Source organism: Lates calcarifer, linkage group LG17 (genome assembly GCF_001640805.2).
Source record: "Lates calcarifer isolate ASB-BC8 linkage group LG17, TLL_Latcal_v3, whole genome shotgun sequence".
Classification (NCBI taxonomy): domain Eukaryota; kingdom Metazoa; phylum Chordata; class Actinopteri; family Centropomidae; genus Lates; species Lates calcarifer.
Genome location: NC_066849.1, coordinates 11969827 through 11987402, shown reverse-complemented (window position 1 = coordinate 11987402; position 17576 = coordinate 11969827). Strand labels below are relative to the sequence as shown.

Genomic DNA, 17576 nt, shown 5'->3' with positions numbered 1-17576 from the left:
TATAGTTCGAACTTCTGCTTGTTTCCTCTGCAACCATTTCTAATTATGAAAATTATAGAACCAGCCCTTTTAAACACAACAGTTACATTTTCTGACCATTATATCATATATTATTTACTTGTCTTCTACTATCATCAAACCTGCCAGCTCCATATTTATCCCCTCATCTCTGTGTTATTCAGGTAACTGGGGAGGAATATGTTCAAAACAGACCATCCTGCGTAACGGCCGGACCTCCACCCTGAACACAGGTCTGGTCACGATTCAGAACTACGGACAGTTCCTGCCTCCTCGACTCGTCCAGCTGACCCTGGCTCACGAACTCGGCCACAGCCTGGGATCTCCGGTCAGTCGCCAACCTTTACACTACAGCCTCTTCAGAAATTCACTCAGTCCTCTTTTAGCCAAATCAAACCTAACCAAAGACCGCACGGCACAGAAGTGAATACATTTGAACTCAGTCTTTCAGATCTGTAAGCCTAATTTTTATATTGTGAATATGAATGGCTCTAATAATGAGGTCAGCTAAAGAAATTCTGGCACTGCTTCTCAGAGAGTGAATAATGGAACAACTGTGGGACAACATAACAGCATCCATGGTGATTTCACTGGAATATGACCACATTCTGTGCCACACATTCATATAATCTGGACGTAATACAACAAAAGTCTTCAAACAATACAACCAAACCATGGAGTCATCATGAAATCAAGTTCTGAGGCACAGATTTGAAGTGTAGGGAGACAGCTACAGATTTCCTACAGTTCAAAATTATTGAAACAACAGCTTTACAGGCAATCGTCTCTTTGGTTTATTGTGTTTTAGCAGAAGTTTTTTGACATATCACTTGTAGTGACATAGCATATGTTCAAAAAAATCTGTGAATGTTGTAAGCACTGCTTCAGGCCTTTGTCAAAGCAGACATTGAACATTACACAGCAGCTAAGCAGGGTGGGGCGTGAAAAGTCTAATCAATTACTCCTGACAGACTATTAATCTTTGAAAAAGCAACAACTCAGCTGAAAAATAATTAGTTACATTACTAGTAGTTGTAGTACTTCTGTTACCTTGAATCAGCTCCAAAGTGTCTACATTCACACATGGCATATTCTGTATTTAACAGATGTAGAAAGTGAAAATGAGTGTGTTTTGTAGGTATTTATTGACAGTTTAGGCAATCTTGAGCAAAGCAAGGACAGAGGCTGTATTAAAAGCCTTCATTTAGTCAGCATATCTCACCAGGTCTTCATCAGAGTAGAAACAGTGAAAACATATTGTTGATACCTGGTACTCTTTATATACAACACAGCACAAGTAGCAACACTGACACACAACATTAATAGCATAAAAGCAAAAGAGATAATGACAACAACATAACAATAATGACCTTTTAAAAGGTCGTGAAGACTTTTCTTCACCTGATTTCCGCATATTTGTTGAGCTCATTAGTATTTCAAATGTCTGTCAACCTTTTCCCAGTTTTACCCTTTAGGGCCCCATTCACTAAGTACACATTAGTCCTACGTGAGACCATGCGGGTTGTGTACCGAATAATTCAACATGACAAATCTGTGTGATTCAAATTTTAGACCTCACGTATTCTCACAAACATGGCTGTTTGCACTGCAGCAGAACAAACAGTGTGTGAATGATTCACTTAGGCGGGCATTAGAGGCCTTGGCCTTTATTGACTGGTTTGTTTCATACAGACCTTTGGCTCAGTCTCACTGGATTATCTGAAATAAGGGAACAGGGGGATCTCTGATATCTCCCTTCCTCTCTCTCTCCTCAGTTATTCTCTGGTATATTTTGGTTTGCAAGCCCCAACAACCCTCCTCCACTCCCATCATGTCAACACACAGCTTATGTATACACACAGATGCATGCACCTTTCTCCGTGTGTGACAGCTGCTAAAACCTGCAACCTTTCTCCCACTGCCTGAAATGCCAGCAGCGCTCCTCTGTCTCTTTTCAGCCTGCCCTGTGTTATTCACACTTGCATAGACCAAAGAGTCCTCTGAGGCGTTCCTGAGCAGATTAGTTCTGCTACTGTATGTCAGACCCTGCAGGCTTTTTATAAGTTAACTACCATAACTTCTCCTGCTCAGGCCTTGTGTCCAGGCTCCTGTGACAGGCATGTCTCATTGTTTCCAGGCCGGGACAGGTTGGGTAGAAGCACATGAAAAGATCTGAGAGCAGGCTTCACCTGAGATTTGTGGCAGGCATGGTGGCAGATAGATATAAGAGAGAGGGGTGGGCTGTGATGCAGAATGAATTCTGGATTAAGAGCTGCTTTGGCCTTTGGCCTACTTCCCCTTCCCAACTTTCCTTCTGTACAATGGCTTTTAAGTCTGATTCATCATTTTATTTATTAAAATGTCAGAAAATAGTGAACATTTCCAACAACCCCAAAACACAGCAATGCTCAGTTTCTGATCATATAAATAGACAATAAACACATCAAATTCTCACATGGGAGTAGATGGAACCAGATAATGTTTGGCCTTTTCATCTGAAAAAATGACAATAAAAGAAAGTAGTTTCCAATCATTTTTTGCCAGTGCAGTAATCAGTCAAAGTGTCAGCCCTAAATAAACAGAAATAAGATAAATGCACAACACAAAACACAGCACACCCAGCAACAGCCAACAACACAGAGAAAGCTTAACAGAATAGAGGTAGAAAATGTTTTACAGAAACAACATTTGCCATGTTTTTTGATGGTTTGTTTATCTTGAAATTGAGTTGAGGTGGTCTGTGGTGAAAGCTTCTGTGAAACCACTACAGGTGTTCAAGAAGTAAACAGGAAGGGCAGGAAATCTGCAAACTGACAGTGCAGTGCTGATATTTACCCATACTTCTGCTGTTTCTTTGCTGTTTCCACTGTTTTTGTTGCTGTTATGATATAAAGTGGAGCTTCTGCAATGCCACAAAATGGCTGAGCAGGACATTACAGTGGAAATGTACTTCAAGGCTAAGATATTTTGGTTCAAAATTTCTGCGTGATACCAAACAACGGCATAAAGGAATAAGAACTGATTTACAATTTGTGAGAAACTGCACCATCATCTGCACAGCTGTGGTGAAGTGCTGTGCCAATCCCTGAGCTGCAGATCTTGACAGACACAGTGAGCACTATAAAATTAGCGCTCATTATATCCATCAAACTAATCAACGACAGATGCCACAATACCCACATCAGAGCATGTTCTCTCTGCATGTGTCCATGTTCATTTCAAGTCTATGTGTTGGCCTCTTAATTCACCAGTGAGTTTGATCAACTGATATTCAACATATTCAAGAAAAACGCGCCTTCCAGCAAATGTTTCACAAATGTATGTGTGAGTACAGCAGGAGGAGGTATTTGTTCCGTCCCTGATGCTCTACATGTGGGACGCAACATTCCTCCGCTCGTTCAGGGCCATCCAATTCCAGGAAAAGCTTTTGACTGTCTGTGTGCTGCATTTTTGATTTGAAAATATAACAAAGATAATTTTACAAGTCAAAAGGGGTGCGCTGTTACAGGCATCATCTTCCACTGTCCATGGACATTAATGAAAACATTTTTACTGTCTGCAAACACCTACAGCAGACTACTGATCAGCAATAAAGGGAGCTAATTCCCCCATCTGTGATTAGGAAGAAAACAAACTGTTTCCCTCCTGCTGTTTTTGTCTGCAGCTGGGTTCTTTGAATGGAAATGTCCAAATATCTCTGTTTTCCATTTACTCAGGACAAATAACTTATCAATAAGAACACACACTTTGACCGCTAATTTCTGACATTTTGTCTGTGTTTCAGCACGATGAGGGCTCTAACTGTGGGGACCTCGGTTCCTCCGGTGGCAAAGGCAGGTACCTGATGTTCCCTCAGGCCACAGACGAGGTGCGTGAAAACAACGACAAATTCTCTCACTGCAGCATCGAACACATCAGCAAGATCCTCAAGATGAAGAAGGACGACTGCTTCGTGGGTGAGGAGGAGACCTGCGTGCCGCCTGCTGAGCCATGCATTTTTGGGCCAAATATTTAAACTGTGCATTAGTCACTGCTAATGATTATAATTCATCTTGACTTCCGTGTGTGTTTATCTGCATGTCTGCTCTTTTTTGGGGGGGTGCCAGTCAGTGATCAGCCCATCTGCGGAAACCAGATTCTAGAGGGAGATGAGGAGTGTGACGTCGGTCACAGCGAGACAGACCTCTGCTGCTACAGCGCTAAAGAGCCTGTGGGAGTCCAGTGTCGCCTTAAGCCTGGTAAAGTCTGCAGGTACTGTACACGAACATCAGAGTGTGCATAGAGAAGATCACGATAAGCTGCTACATCTGCATTCAGACTAATGTTTGTAATGTTATATATTTAATCAAAGCAGCACCCCACATTGTTAGCAAGCTTTTATCAGAACTATTTTGCTGTCTTATATTTTCTAGGTATGTCTCTGTTTGGTTTACATGCAGTTTTCATGTGTATATCTGTTACCCTGACTACATGTACATGATGATGTTGTTTTCACTCCATCCATCAGTCCGAGTCAGGGCCTGTGCTGTGGTCAGAACTGTGAGTTTAAGCCAGCTGGTCAGATCTGCGATGAAGAAACAGACTGTCAGAGAAAGAGTGTGTGTTCGGGCCTCTCTCCACGCTGTCCCGAGCCAAGTGCCAAGGAAAACCTCACCGTCTGCAGTCAGGGCACGCGTGTCTGCCTGAACGGGGTGAGGCGGCCACATCTACCACACGCCAACAGCATGACTCAACCCGGTGCAACTAAGTTGTGCAACAACAAGGCAAAGTGTGCAGCAACGTTGCAAAGATAAAATAAGCTAGGTTTAGTTTCAGAGTTAATTCTTGACCTTGGAAACAGAGAGTGACAAAACAATCTCACAGTAAGGTCCATTTAGTGCCTCATCTAGAGGTTTCAACCATATCACATAATCTTCAGAATAGAGTTTGCTCAGTTTTCAGTTCAGTAAATGTTCAAATGTAATTTTCTTCTGGACATTGAAACAGCTGTTAGCTAGGTTGTTTTTGATTCTCCAAATTGAAATGTGTAAAGATTAAGTTTTTTAATGGGAAGTTAAAGCTTTATATAAAGGACCATTATAGCTAACCTGTCATGGTGCAACCATAAACACATGTGACAAGACCCAAATGCAGACACTACAACCAGCAGATGCAGTTTTAACAAAGAAACACTTGGCTTATTCTATGGTGAGGCAGACAGAGATCAAAACTGGAGGCCAAAATAAAGGCAGTTCAAAGAAGGTTAACAAGTCCAGTCCAGGACCACAAGGTGTTCAAAATAATTCAAAAGTCCAAAAGAAACAGTAGGAACAGAAGTATGAAGCAACACGAGGGAAACTGAACAGACAAACTGACAATGAGTGAAAGAAATACAGAGTCTTGCATACCCTAATGAGGGGAAGATAATGGGACACAGGTGAAGCTAATTAGGGCGGGGCAGGCAATCACACAGGTGGGGAAAATGAGGACACTAAGTAAATCTGTAACAGACACACAACAAAGGTAATTTCAGAGTCCAGACAAAGAGTCACTCAGACACTAGTCAATTTTAAAGTAATTCTACTGTGCTAGTATTTTGTCTGTTCTAGATATTCAGTGCTCTCCGTTCATGCCTGGATAAATAAAATCTGAGGAAAGATGTCTAAAGAATGACCTTTTGCATGTGTGATTGAAAATAAGTTCTAGCTATTTCCAACTTGTTTTCTTATCATCATTATTTGGCAAGACCATTTTACAATTGTTTCCTGAAATCAGGTTGAGAATCTGGTGATGATTCACCATCCAATGAGCATGTTCACAACCCACTTTATTCGTAAACATCGTTATAACACAGCATTTCTGAGAAAATATCTGATGCGTGTCACCACAAGACGACAATGTGTGGCTCCATAAAAGTTTCATCTTGACTAAATTTCCTCCATTGTTAACTACAGATGATAAACTGTCCTCTGAGCTGGAGAGGCAAGGAATTCACTCCAGCTGTGAATGTTGCTTCATCATATGATATTACTCTCCAGAGGTGCTATGTGTGCTAACCTCTGATGACCTGAGCATGGAACATAATAAGGCTATTGTGGGGATGTGGGAATGTCATGATCCAAGGAAACGGATCCAAAAATGAAGGTGGAGTTTTGGTTGTAATGTCCAGATTTATGATAAATCACTATAAATGACACTCTCATTGTTTCTTTTTCTGGAAGTTTAAGTTCTCAGAATCAAATGTTCAGAAAACAAGAAAACTGACTCAAGTCAAACTTCTGATATGAAGTAAATAAAACTTCTAAAACCACATGTGAAGCAGATTGCTCGTGTTGAAAAGTGTTGTGAGAATTCCCAAAAGTGTGGGTAAATATTAAGCACTTTGTACAATTTGTACAACTTTAGCTCTGGAAAACAGACACTTCATTTATCTAAGCCAAATGTACTGTGTAACATGTCACCGAAATAAATACAAACAGATATAATATTAGAAGTATTTGTCTTCTAACGTATTTGAACGCAACAGTGGTTCTAAATCAGCTCACAGGTGAGCGTTATTGCACCTGTGACCACACCCAACGGTGATGTCATGGTGTACTGACACACCCTGAAGTACACATCAACATCAGGTCTACAGTGACATTCGTGAATATAACACACGGCGGTGTGATAATGCAGTTTAAGTGTTGTTTTGTATCACACAAATCAGAGAGTGTATCAGGTGTATCTTACCCCCATTTAATTCTCAAATCTTCCTACCATCAGTACATCTGAGAGAAAGTCTCTCTCCTCTCTTCCTCTAAACTCATCAGTGTCTCTGATTGTCTCTGCAGGTCTGTGCTGAGTCTGTATGTGTGAAGCACCACCTGCAGCAGTGCGACTGTCCAGGAGACTCCGTGAAGGAGAAATGCCACATGTGCTGCCAGCAGCCTGGTAACCGTAGACCCATTTGTGCTCCACTACTAAGGATTGTGTTTACACTTTGTGCCCCAAAAACTCAGCCTATGTCAATATGTGCTGAGGTTCGCCTCGTACATTGTTGTTTTCCATTAGACAACGCCATAAGCACTACAAGAGAAACCATCTGACGTGATGGTCATGTACAGGGAATTACGTGAGGTGTTTTAAACAGGTGTTTTTAATCACATTTTGTAAGAAATGTCTTCCAGAAGTCTGGTATCAGTGTTTTAAAAACCATACACCTTAAGCATTATCCTAAGTGCTTTAAAGTCTAGAAAAGTTATACTAGTACAGGGAGCCAATGTCTGAAATTTTCAAATCAAAGTGGCTTTAAGTTGGCTACATGATTCTTCTGTATGCTAATTACTTTCTCTCTGACTATGGTAGATAAACCAGAGACATGTGCCAGCACCACTTCCTCCGTGCTGTCTCGTCACTTCGAGAGAAAAGCATTGCCGCTGGTTGGTGGTGCTCCATGCTTTGGAAACCGAGGTTACTGCGATAAATTCCAGGTGTGTCGTGTGCTGAATGCAGACGGCCCCATCGCAAGACTGAAGAACTCCTTTCTCCATTTTGATGACTTTGATGATGTAGCGGAGTGGATGAAGGTAAAGGTTTTGATCACACATTCAGCAGACATGAAGTGATGGAGGCTGTCACAATGAAGGTGAAGAACAACTCATATAGATCTCATTACACTGAAATTGAAACAGTGAAACTGCAGGGATCTGCTGAAGTCAGTGTTTCCTAGAATTTTGTTTAAAAAAATATAAAGAAAACATGTACAAAAAGGAGGTGAAGGAGACATAAACACAGATGGTGCAGTGAAAGCCAGGATTCATTGTAGTCAAGGTCTTGGATTGGTGTATAAATCATTTAATTAAACTCTAGTGGGTGTTCTAAGTTCGTAAGGTGGCACGAAATTATTTTGACTGGGAAATAACTGCCAGAGAGTGTCTGGAGTTTTTGAGTTCACTCAGAAACAAACAAACAACTTTGTTTTGTTCAGTGTAAATGAGCAAAGTCACCATAATGATGGGTCTCCTTAACTGAGGGATCTCTGTTTAGGAGAGGCTAGAGTCTGAGCTGAACACCCCCAGCACGTCCATCGTTAGCTACCTTGCTAACATAGATTTGACTCACAGCCTGAACAGTCAAATTTGTGTGAAAGAGACGAGGCAAAAATTCACTTCACTCTCTGAATGCACCTTAACAAATGATTGTTGAATTCATAAGGAATGTTTATGTTTTAGTTAGTCTGGTACAATCAGTAGCTCATGGTAGCTACAGTGAGCTAACGTTAGCAAACTTTGGAACGTTAGCAAACTTGGAACATAGATATTGCAGTGTAACTGACATTACTCAGCTTACAGACTCTGTGAGTCTTCTGTACTTGGGCTACCTTTAAACCATTGTTTGACATTATTTGGGTATTAACACATGTAGCCACTTTGGCTGTTTCACTTTAAAGGTGATGTGCAACAACAAAAGAAAGCTGTACAGCATACATCTGATCAGTGTTTTGTTTTTTTAAGTTTTATCTTAAACTTTAATAAGATAATTTACTATCTTCTACTTTTCCAAAACTATAAAAGTTCCTGTCTAATTTGTGGTTCTGTTACACTATGTGTTTTCTGCTTTAGTGCAACAGTGAATTTACACAAAAACTGTAGCTTTTATCTTCTCAATCAGGTCATGTATTAACTTTATAGATTTGGACCTCAAGCTGCTCCATGACCTGACCGATGGTTTTTTTGGTCATCAGAGGATTCAACATTTCTATTAGGTGGTTGAAAAATTGTCATTCAGCTCGTGAGGAAATGGTCTTTCACTTTGTGAAGATGCAGCAGATGTTTGCCCGAGGTCGTATCCTCACCTCGGCTCAGTGTGTTTGTTAAACTTCCTGTCACGAGGCTCAGCTGTCTTCAATGTTTCAGTTGTAGCTTCCTTTGAGGTTTAGTTTCTCATGACAGCAAGGAGAATCAGGAATGCCCATTTGGGTTTAAGAGCACCGCAAGGATCAGCCATCCGCTTCACTTAAGGCAGAAATGACCTTTCACTTAAGGAACTATTGTGTTGTCTCACCATACCTGTGTCACTGACTCATGGGTATGAAACAAGAAAAAGATAACAACGGATTCTGCTGGCCAATTGATTAATCCATGTTTTGTATTGATACAGTTTCCTAAAGAAGTAAATAATTAAACAAATAACAAACATGGAATTACACTTATATGAAATAATTACTGTTTGCAGCCTGGTAACCCGGTAAAATGTTTTATAAATAATATGTAGCTCACCAAACCTGCTCTGGTTGTGGCTTCTATAGTAAACTGCAAGCTAATAAGTTCAACCAAGGATACAACACTTAACACACACACACACACACACACACACACACACACACACAATACTTCTTTTTTTTTTATTAAGGGAAATGAGGTAAACTGTTTTGAGCTTTGTTGCACACAAATAACACAGTGTGTGGTTAATGGGATTAGAGAGGTAGTTTGATAGAAATGACTGTGCACGCAAGTAATGTTTAATTGTGCTGAATTTCAGTGAATATAATTCAATATTTAGGTGTTTCATACTTAATAAGCATTGTGCAGGTAGTTATCATTACATCATTCCTCACTGAGAACAGATGTTTAGGGCTGAAGTGACGATCTACAGCTCTTTGGTTGTACTTGTAAATGATTCCAGCTGTAGCTCCAGTCAATGGAGGAAGCACTGATGCTAACTCAGTGTGGTAAAGGGGAAACCATTTCTAAATAACTTGGCAAACATCTGGCGCGGAAATAGAGTCAACAGTGATCCAAACTACCATGATATCCCTTTACTTAACAAGAAGCCATGTATTTTTCATTTATCTGTCTCTGTAGGCTCATTGGTGGGCCATCCTGCTGGCTATCCTGACACTGTCTGGAGTGATGGGCTGCACTGTCTGCCTCTGTGGCCGTACCCTCGACACCAGTGACCTGGAGTAACCTCTGACTTTTCCCTGTCACCTCCGGGAACATACAACTATCCTCACCATGACGCACAAATTTTCATTTTTGATTCATTTATCAGGGATTTTTTTTCAGCTTTGTTCCACAGGTTTTGTTTTCTACATCATAGTGCATCTGTCATTACTTTTTCTTGTGTTACTTGTCTGTTCACAAGTGGCGAGGGTGCTGTACAATATGTTGCATGTGTTGTGGAAAACGTCTGTGTTGCTGTGGGTCAGTCAGCCTCCTCAGAGGGGCCATATACTGTAGCAGTCCACCTACAGTGATTTACAGTCTGCATAAAGACCGGTGTGACTCTCCCTTGTTTTGGCCCGCTGTGTCCTTGTTGTTGTCTTTGAACTTGAGCGCTAATTTCAGCCTTGATCAACGTCCAGCTTTCCATCACTATGACAGTTCATCAATCTTAATATCGTCACAGGATGGTGAGGTAACATTGGTGGTTCTCTTGACATGGCCTTTGGTCTAAATGCTGTCATTTGCATTCCATGTTTGATGTTTAAGTTAATAAGGGAACAGGAAACATTTTTATCATCTCAATGAGTAAACATTTACCATTTATAAAGTACATTTACTCAGATTGTTTACTTCTTTTGTGCAATTTCAAGGTACCTGTACTTCACTTTACTTCAGAGGGAAATTTTGTTTTTGTTTCTCCAGTTTGTATTTGAAAGCTACAATTAAGAATTACTCCTCATGAATGGCAAACAATGTGTATTAAAACATACACTTGTCACATTTCAGATATTTGAGTTGATAGAAGTTCTATTAAAGAGCAGTTTCTTCTATGAATTTCTTGGATGGTTTCATTTTTTTTAAGTCCAAAGAGGTGAAATGATCCAATATTCCATCAAAAAAAAAAAGTACATTTGTATTGCAAAAGTTTTTTCTCTTATTTCTGACTGGGAGCCACAGGACTGAACAATCAAATACATTTTACTGATAGTACCATATTTTGGTAGAATTTTGTTTGTGGGACATTTACTTTTATATTTTTGTCTTTGTCCTTTAACTGAAGTAAAAGTATGTGAACACTTCTTTCACTCCAAATGATTTGCATGTGATAACTAAAAGACATATTTAGACATGAATCTAAAGTTGTCCTGATTCAGTCTATCTCCTGGGTCACCTTGACATAAGTCAGCCAAACACAGTGGCGTCCCAGCTGCAAGGACATGAGGAAACTGCAGTGCTTATTTTTGGTAATGTAACAATTCCTGCCACTTTTATATCAAAAACATATGTGAAAGAGTTTAAATTGGCAAAATGTTTGCTTCAATCATTTTGCTTTGATAATATATTTCTAAAAAATAATAACGATAGACTGTTTAATGATTAGGGTGAGGATAAAATTAAGTTTATTATCATTTCACAGTCATGGCTCTAAAATAAATATCAGGCTCTCAGATAGCAGTTTTGGTTTATTAAAGAATTTATACAGCACAGTGAATATTTACAATATGTACAAAAGATTATAGAAATGCACATTTTACAGATTAACTCATCCAAAGGTAAAAATGTATAACTAACAGCGTTACATACTACAAAACCTGTCATCAGTATTATGGTATTCAAATAAAATTTACTGTACAAGTAACTTGGTTTAGCAATGTCGTCGCCTGTTTTTAGTGCAAAAGTGAAACATTTCCTCCTTTTAAACGTAGGCAGAAATTAAGTCACAATGATTACAGTTCTGATTTCTCAAGAGTCATGGTTTTTAGAGGAAAAGATGTTATGAATAAGAGCCAACATTTGAGAAGTCTTGAGCACAGAGGAAACAAAGACAGCACAACAAAGCGACAACACTGAGATTAACTGTGCCTTCTACCTCACACTGAGCACCTCGTACCTCGGAAAGTTCAGACATGTTCATAGATGACAAAATGTCAGGCACTTTTTTGAGGTAACAGTTTCAGAGTAACATGACATTTTGCAAAAGTGCTGCAGTAAAAATGCTGTAAAAGTGTCTGAGAATGTCCTTTGAACATTTGGGTGGTTCAGTAAAAGTCACAAAGTTAAACCTCAGGTGACGAAACAGCAGCAAAGCGCTAAGTTGAGACAATTTCATTTTGAAAAAGTTTAGTTCTAGCAACCGTTTACAGTAAGGCACACTGATTCAGGTCCCACAGTCAAAGACAGTGCTGAGAGCCACAGTGGTGAATGCTCTGGTAGGTTATGCATTAGTCAGATAATACATACAGGCAAATAAATTGTACCCTATTGCATAAAACACCTTAAGAAATTAACTTTTAATATTATTTTCCCCTCTTTTTGAGAGTCTGCAGGACATTATTCTTCACAGTGCTTGCTATAAATATGAAATTTAACTTGAGGTATTTTACACAACAGGACATCTGTTCCTCCACAACTATTTCATCCAGTCATCAGGCCTCTCAGTACGTGAGACACTGAAGTGACTTTCAATAGTATCAATCTCTACTTTTTGTACAATGATGTTAAAGTTACATGTCATAAAAACAACTTTTTACAAAATATTACACAGTAATTTACATACACAGTGTTTTAAATAATAAACAGACCTCTGTGGATATATACAAGGCGGTGTTTTGTATAATTTGAGAAATAAAATAAGTTACAGGTGTATAAATTATTTACTAAGTGCTGAAATGGACCAGAAGGCTTTAAACAGTCGTTGAAACAATTGTTTCTTGAAGGTCAGTGGTTCTTCAGAGTTACTCTACAGACAAAATGTATTGTTATTTATCAGAATTAACATCAATGTCAATGGAAATAAAGTAGAGTATACACACATCGTCTAGCTCACCTTTTTTGGGTTTGTTTCTGGTTTGTCCTCCATGCGTCCTTACATGTAACAAACGTGATCTCCTCTCTTAAGTTTTGAGCGTCAGGGTCTTTCACACAGAACACCATCCTGGGAAAGGAAACATATTTATGATCTATATGAGCAATCTATATATCATGTTTGCATCACATTTAGACTTCCTTACAGGTACAGTGTGTATAAATTTTCCAGTATGTTGCACTTACTTTCGCTGGGTCTCGCCAGCTCGGATGCGGACTTTGTGAACCTCCATGTCAGCGCCGTCTGAGTCACCAGACCACCAAGAGGAAACCATCTTCAACATGCTCGAGGTCGACCAGCCGTTTGTCTCCTCCCATTTAAACTTCAGCATCAACAGGTCGCCGATGTCCTTCTCGGTCACCAGCAGGAACGAATGCGTCTTATTTGTTGATATTTTCTCCTTTCTGTCACACCCGAATGCAGAGAAACATTAGTGCTCTACTCCAAGCTCATGATTTGTTTTATTTGTCTTAGTGTTGTAACCTCTGCACCATGGTTATATCACTCTTTATGGTTTCTACCTCATGATGTTTTCTTAGGCTACTGTACAACTCTTACAAAACAACTCATATAACCTGCAAGATGCAAGTGCAATAATTCTCTTTTATAAAAGTTTTTAAAATGGCCCACTCACAGTTTAAGCTCCAGGTTTTCAGCCTCTCCTTTTGTCCCGTACAGCGAGACAGTGATCGAGGGCTCCATCTCCGAACGGTTCACCTTGCTGGAAAAATGGATCTTCAGCTGATAGTGGTAAACTGTAGAGAGAAAAAAAAACAGCAACTGTAACTCTAAACTGTGTTTTTTAGGAAACTGTTTTATTATTATTGGTGGTTGAGTAAGAAAATAATGCAGCAGTCTTTATGTGACAGCAGTGATGAAGTCCACTGACCTCTGAAAGGCATGGAGGCTCGTGTTTTGGTGTACATCTGGACATTACGAGCCTTGCGCACCTTGCTGATGTCGTAGCCGACCGTGTTGCAGCGGCTTTTGCGGCAGCTCAGACACATGCCACGGTCGAACATATCAGTGCTGCCGCACCTGTAGGCCTTGGCCGCCTCCCGCTCGTTCAGCAGAGAGTCGATGAACAGGTGGACCGAGCGCTCGTGCTCACACTTGACTGCATCGGTGATAGCTGAGGAGCAAAGAGGGAAGGATAATTAAACACACACCCTCTTAAAGAACAGTGAAGAATAAAATATAACATTTCAGTTTGTTAGATTTCTATTCCTTTGCTGACCACACACGTGATAAACTTTGTCTATCAAGCTATTCAGCCAAAATGACTGATATTGCATCTGACCTTTTCCTCTGCCATGTTTGGGGCCCTCTGTTTATGTTCAACCCGGTGTGAATGGGGTCATTGTGCAACTGGCAGAAACAATGTTCACTGCTAAGACAGATTAATAACAAGCAGCAAGTAGCTGCAGTGTTACTGGAGCTGCTGGACCAGTACTCTGTCTAATAACCACAGAAATGTGCTTTGTAACCTGTTTGTAACAGATACATCATTGTTTAATGGCAGGTTAAACTGGCTCAACTGTAGGTTTTAATTACTTAGAAGAAGTATTGAATGCATTATTATGTGAAGCCAAAACAGAACTCTGAGGCTGTATGCAAGTTTAAAAACTATATAAAGGGAAGTGTTTTGTGGTGTTGATTTAAATAGCAAAAATTAGGTTATTATACTGAGGATATCCTTACCAAATATCCCAAAGTTAGCGATCTTCTCCAGGGCCCCCCTGAGGTTGCAGCCCGGTTGGAAGCTGCCCCCATTGGGATAAATGTCTACGTGGCCAACTGGCTGCTGGATCCCAATGCTGAGACCCAGGGAGCCCCGTGTGAAGGTGTGGAGGACGTCCACGAAGTAAGCGTCGTCTGGGGAGAGGCGTCTGTGGGCGTGCTCACCCTCAAAGTCAGGCCCGGCCGGGTCCAGACCTGCAGGCGGAGACAGGGTGCGACAACAATGAATAACCAATCCAAACCAAACCAAACCTGATTTTTGACCGACTGAAGTTGCAAGATTCACGATTAAATGTTTGTTACGTTGTTAAATTTACCAGTTATTCTTCCAACTTTACTGGTTGCGTGGCTGCCAGCAAATCCTGCCACATGAGCCCCAAGGCTGTAGCCAATCAGGTGGATGTTCTCAAGAGGCATGTTGGTGGTTTCCTTCAAGACAAAAAAAGTTTGTGAAAATATGATTTAGGACATAAGTGAGACAAATATTCCTTATTCATTTAAGATATATTCCAAAAAAGCAAATAATGACAGGTGCAAGTCTTTGATAAGTTTGCCTTTTAATAAAGATGAAGTGAAAAGCTGCCTGCTCCTGAAAATGGACACTGACAGGTGTCATGTGTCAGTGAAACCTGTGAAATTTTGCTCCCACTGACCTCAATCCAGTCGATGAAGCGAGCAATCTCCTGCCCCACTGCTTTGGTGTTCTGAGCTGCAACCACATAGTGGTTCTGGGCCGATGTGAGCCAGTCCACCACGATGACATTAGCCGTCTGTTCTCTCTCATACAGCGCTGACACCAGTTTTGCCACCCAGCTTTCAAACATACCACTCAGCTGTTAAAATGACAGACAACACACTTAAACTTACAATGTGACACGACATTGCAGCAAGGTCACTGGTTATAATAAACATTAAGATTCTGGGGAGTTAAGCAAGAATTAGCACCCCTACTGTCAAAGCTAAGCCACCATCAAGATGGACCACATCTACAGCACATTCTTTGGTAAAGATAACAACACTTAGCTATGTGCATTTTGTGAGACATTGCGGCACCGGAATTTGGTGAAATAATGAAACACTACCAGCTACAGGTGTTTTTTCTAAACTTAAGTGGAGTCAAGATAACAAAGCCCTTGTGGGTGGGTGGGGTTTAAACACCAGGGCAGGTCACAACAGGCTGAAACATCACTCACTGTCCATCCATGGATTACTAGGAAGGTTTTGGAGGTGCTGTTGAAGGTGCAGGCTGCCAGGGAGTCAGGTTTTCCGGGAATGATGTAGCACAGGTCATCGTCGGGATGGGACGGTTTGCGGAGGGAGAATTTGGCAACAGTTTGATTGCTGTTATCTTTGCGGTCAAACAAGTCATTCAGAGGGTCGAGGAAGTTACCTGCAAGAGAGGAAAGATGTGCTTTGTGAGGACATTTTTCTCTTGACCCGTGTTGAAGAAGAGGCAAGACAAGAGAAGAAGAAACTCCTCTGTCTAGCTGGTGTTTTTGTCAGATGTGTAAATCTGATCTAATGTTCGGGCTGGGAGGTCCGAGACGCCTGACTAGCTAACTGAGTGACTGGTTCCAATAAGCCCCAGCCCCTCAGGGCCCCTCAGGGCCCCTCAGTAAATGAGCTTCCACCTTAGACAAGATCAGTCCTCAGGGGTTACAGGGGTTCACTTGGTCAGACTGTGCTCCATAGAAACTACCCAGAGTTTTTTTCCCAGCTTTGTTCCTGCCACCTCACCGACTATAATCTGCCCAAGTTTCAGTGGTCCTGACACTGTCAGCTGACTCAACTCAACTGGGGGTTGTGCTGGATTTCAGGGTGGGGGGTGGGGTGGTGGATGTAGGATCCACAGAGACTTTTAAAAGGCGTATATTGCCAAAGGGCTGAAGCAGTTTAGGAGCCATTTTTTAAATAAATGATCGTGTCTGCAGTTCAGGTTGAGATCATTTAGATGCCTGAGTGATTTCAACACCTTGTTCTTCTTATGGCCACTGCAAAACAAACATTCACATCTTGTCTCTCATGGGCATTAGTTGCTCCTTAGAGGAAGTTGGGTATTTGCCAAAAAGTACAAAGACAAGTTTAGTCATAGACACGTGATACATGGTGGTAAATACCGTTAATGCTATACTAACTACACACACACACTAACACACACCATCAAAAACACCCCGCGCCCATTAGACATTAAAGTCCCTCATACGACACTTTTTCGCGGCGATGATCTGCACCGATATAATGCCCAAACCTGCTGGTTCTGTAGAAAAGTCTGTTGATGTGAGTAAATGTGGATGAGGTTAAACTGGCAACTCACCAAAAATAGAATCGGCGAGCTCCTCTTCCAGGGACGTCACATACTGCACAGCTGCATTCAACACCAAAAAGTACAGAAACCGAACTCGCCACGCTTTCATTTCTCTTACAGCTTATTCCTGTTAGAGAAAATGGTTTTAGCAACGAATTAAATCAACCAAGTACCGCGGCAGAAGAGTGTAAGATATATTCCCTCTAAGAATATTCGTGTGCGTCCCGTTGCGCGCAGATCGCTGATATCTGAGCAACCTTAAACATGCCGCGTCTTAAATAGCACCTCCGACAAGCCATTGGCTGCTGACACCCGGGCGGGGAATGGAAAAATATGTGTAAAGTCAATCATTAGACTGTTTTATGAGAGGAGCTAACAACCAGTGGTTGGAAGTAGAGCTTGTCATTAAGACAGTAGAATGCGTTTTTAATGTTTGTCACTTTTAAATAAATGTTTCTTACCACATAATGGGCCCAAACACAAGGAATGGATTATTACTGTGTGTTGGGCTGAATGTTTGATTGGCCACTTTCTAGGTTAATTGATAAAATAATAGATTTTTAAATAATTAATTAATGTAATCTAAAGGATTTTAAAAACACTTTTTAACACAACAATTACACACACACACACACACATGTTAATATGTTACACATATATATGTTTGAAAAAGTAAAAGATTTTAAATAGGGTAAAATATAGTGAAGGTTTCAAGGTAAAAGCAAGTTTGAAAAGATGA

General features: G+C 40.6%; 2 protein-coding genes across 2 annotated transcripts in view; one reads left to right on the top strand and one right to left on the bottom strand.

The window, feature by feature from the left end:
* Positions 1 to 10760, top strand: part of si:ch1073-396h14.1 (disintegrin and metalloproteinase domain-containing protein 10) — a 29097-nt gene extending 18337 nt beyond the window's left edge. The window contains exons 9-15 of the mRNA XM_018673392.2: positions 183 to 346; positions 3803 to 3974; positions 4125 to 4269; positions 4526 to 4709; positions 6831 to 6930; positions 7345 to 7565; positions 9843 to 10760. Coding sequence (XP_018528908.1) covers positions 183 to 346; positions 3803 to 3974; positions 4125 to 4269; positions 4526 to 4709; positions 6831 to 6930; positions 7345 to 7565; positions 9843 to 9947 — 1091 coding nt within the window. The 3' untranslated portion in view covers positions 9948 to 10760. The remainder of the gene's footprint in view (positions 1 to 182; positions 347 to 3802; positions 3975 to 4124; positions 4270 to 4525; positions 4710 to 6830; positions 6931 to 7344; positions 7566 to 9842) is intronic.
* A 611-nt stretch (positions 10761 to 11371) lies between these two features.
* LOC108881396 (lipoprotein lipase) lies at positions 11372 to 17105 on the bottom strand. Its single transcript, XM_018673394.2, has 10 exons — positions 16847 to 17105; positions 15726 to 15922; positions 15186 to 15365; positions 14850 to 14961; positions 14494 to 14727; positions 13682 to 13924; positions 13427 to 13547; positions 12978 to 13196; positions 12754 to 12861; positions 11372 to 12666 (listed from the first exon to the last, which is right to left on the bottom strand). The coding sequence occupies exons 1-10, from the start codon at positions 16944 to 16946 to the stop codon at positions 12645 to 12647; spliced, it is 1536 nt and encodes a 511-aa protein (XP_018528910.1). The 5' UTR covers positions 16947 to 17105; the 3' UTR covers positions 11372 to 12644.
* Between the last annotated feature and the right edge of the window lie 471 nt (positions 17106 to 17576).

Bases quoted from the DNA above. Each gene is read 5' to 3' on its own strand.
- LOC108881396 (XM_018673394.2), bottom strand. From the start codon at position 16,946: ATGAAAGCGTGGCGAGTTCGGTTTCTGTACTTTTTGGTGTTGAATGCA. The intron at 13,197-13,426 runs GTGAGTGGGCCA...CGGGTGTGACAG, and splicing joins GAAAACCTGGAGCTTAAACT to AAAGGAGAAAATATCAACAA. The intron at 12,667-12,753 runs GTGAGCTAGACG...TTTTGTCTGTAG, and splicing joins CAGAAACAAACCCAAAAAAG to AGTAACTCTGAAGAACCACT.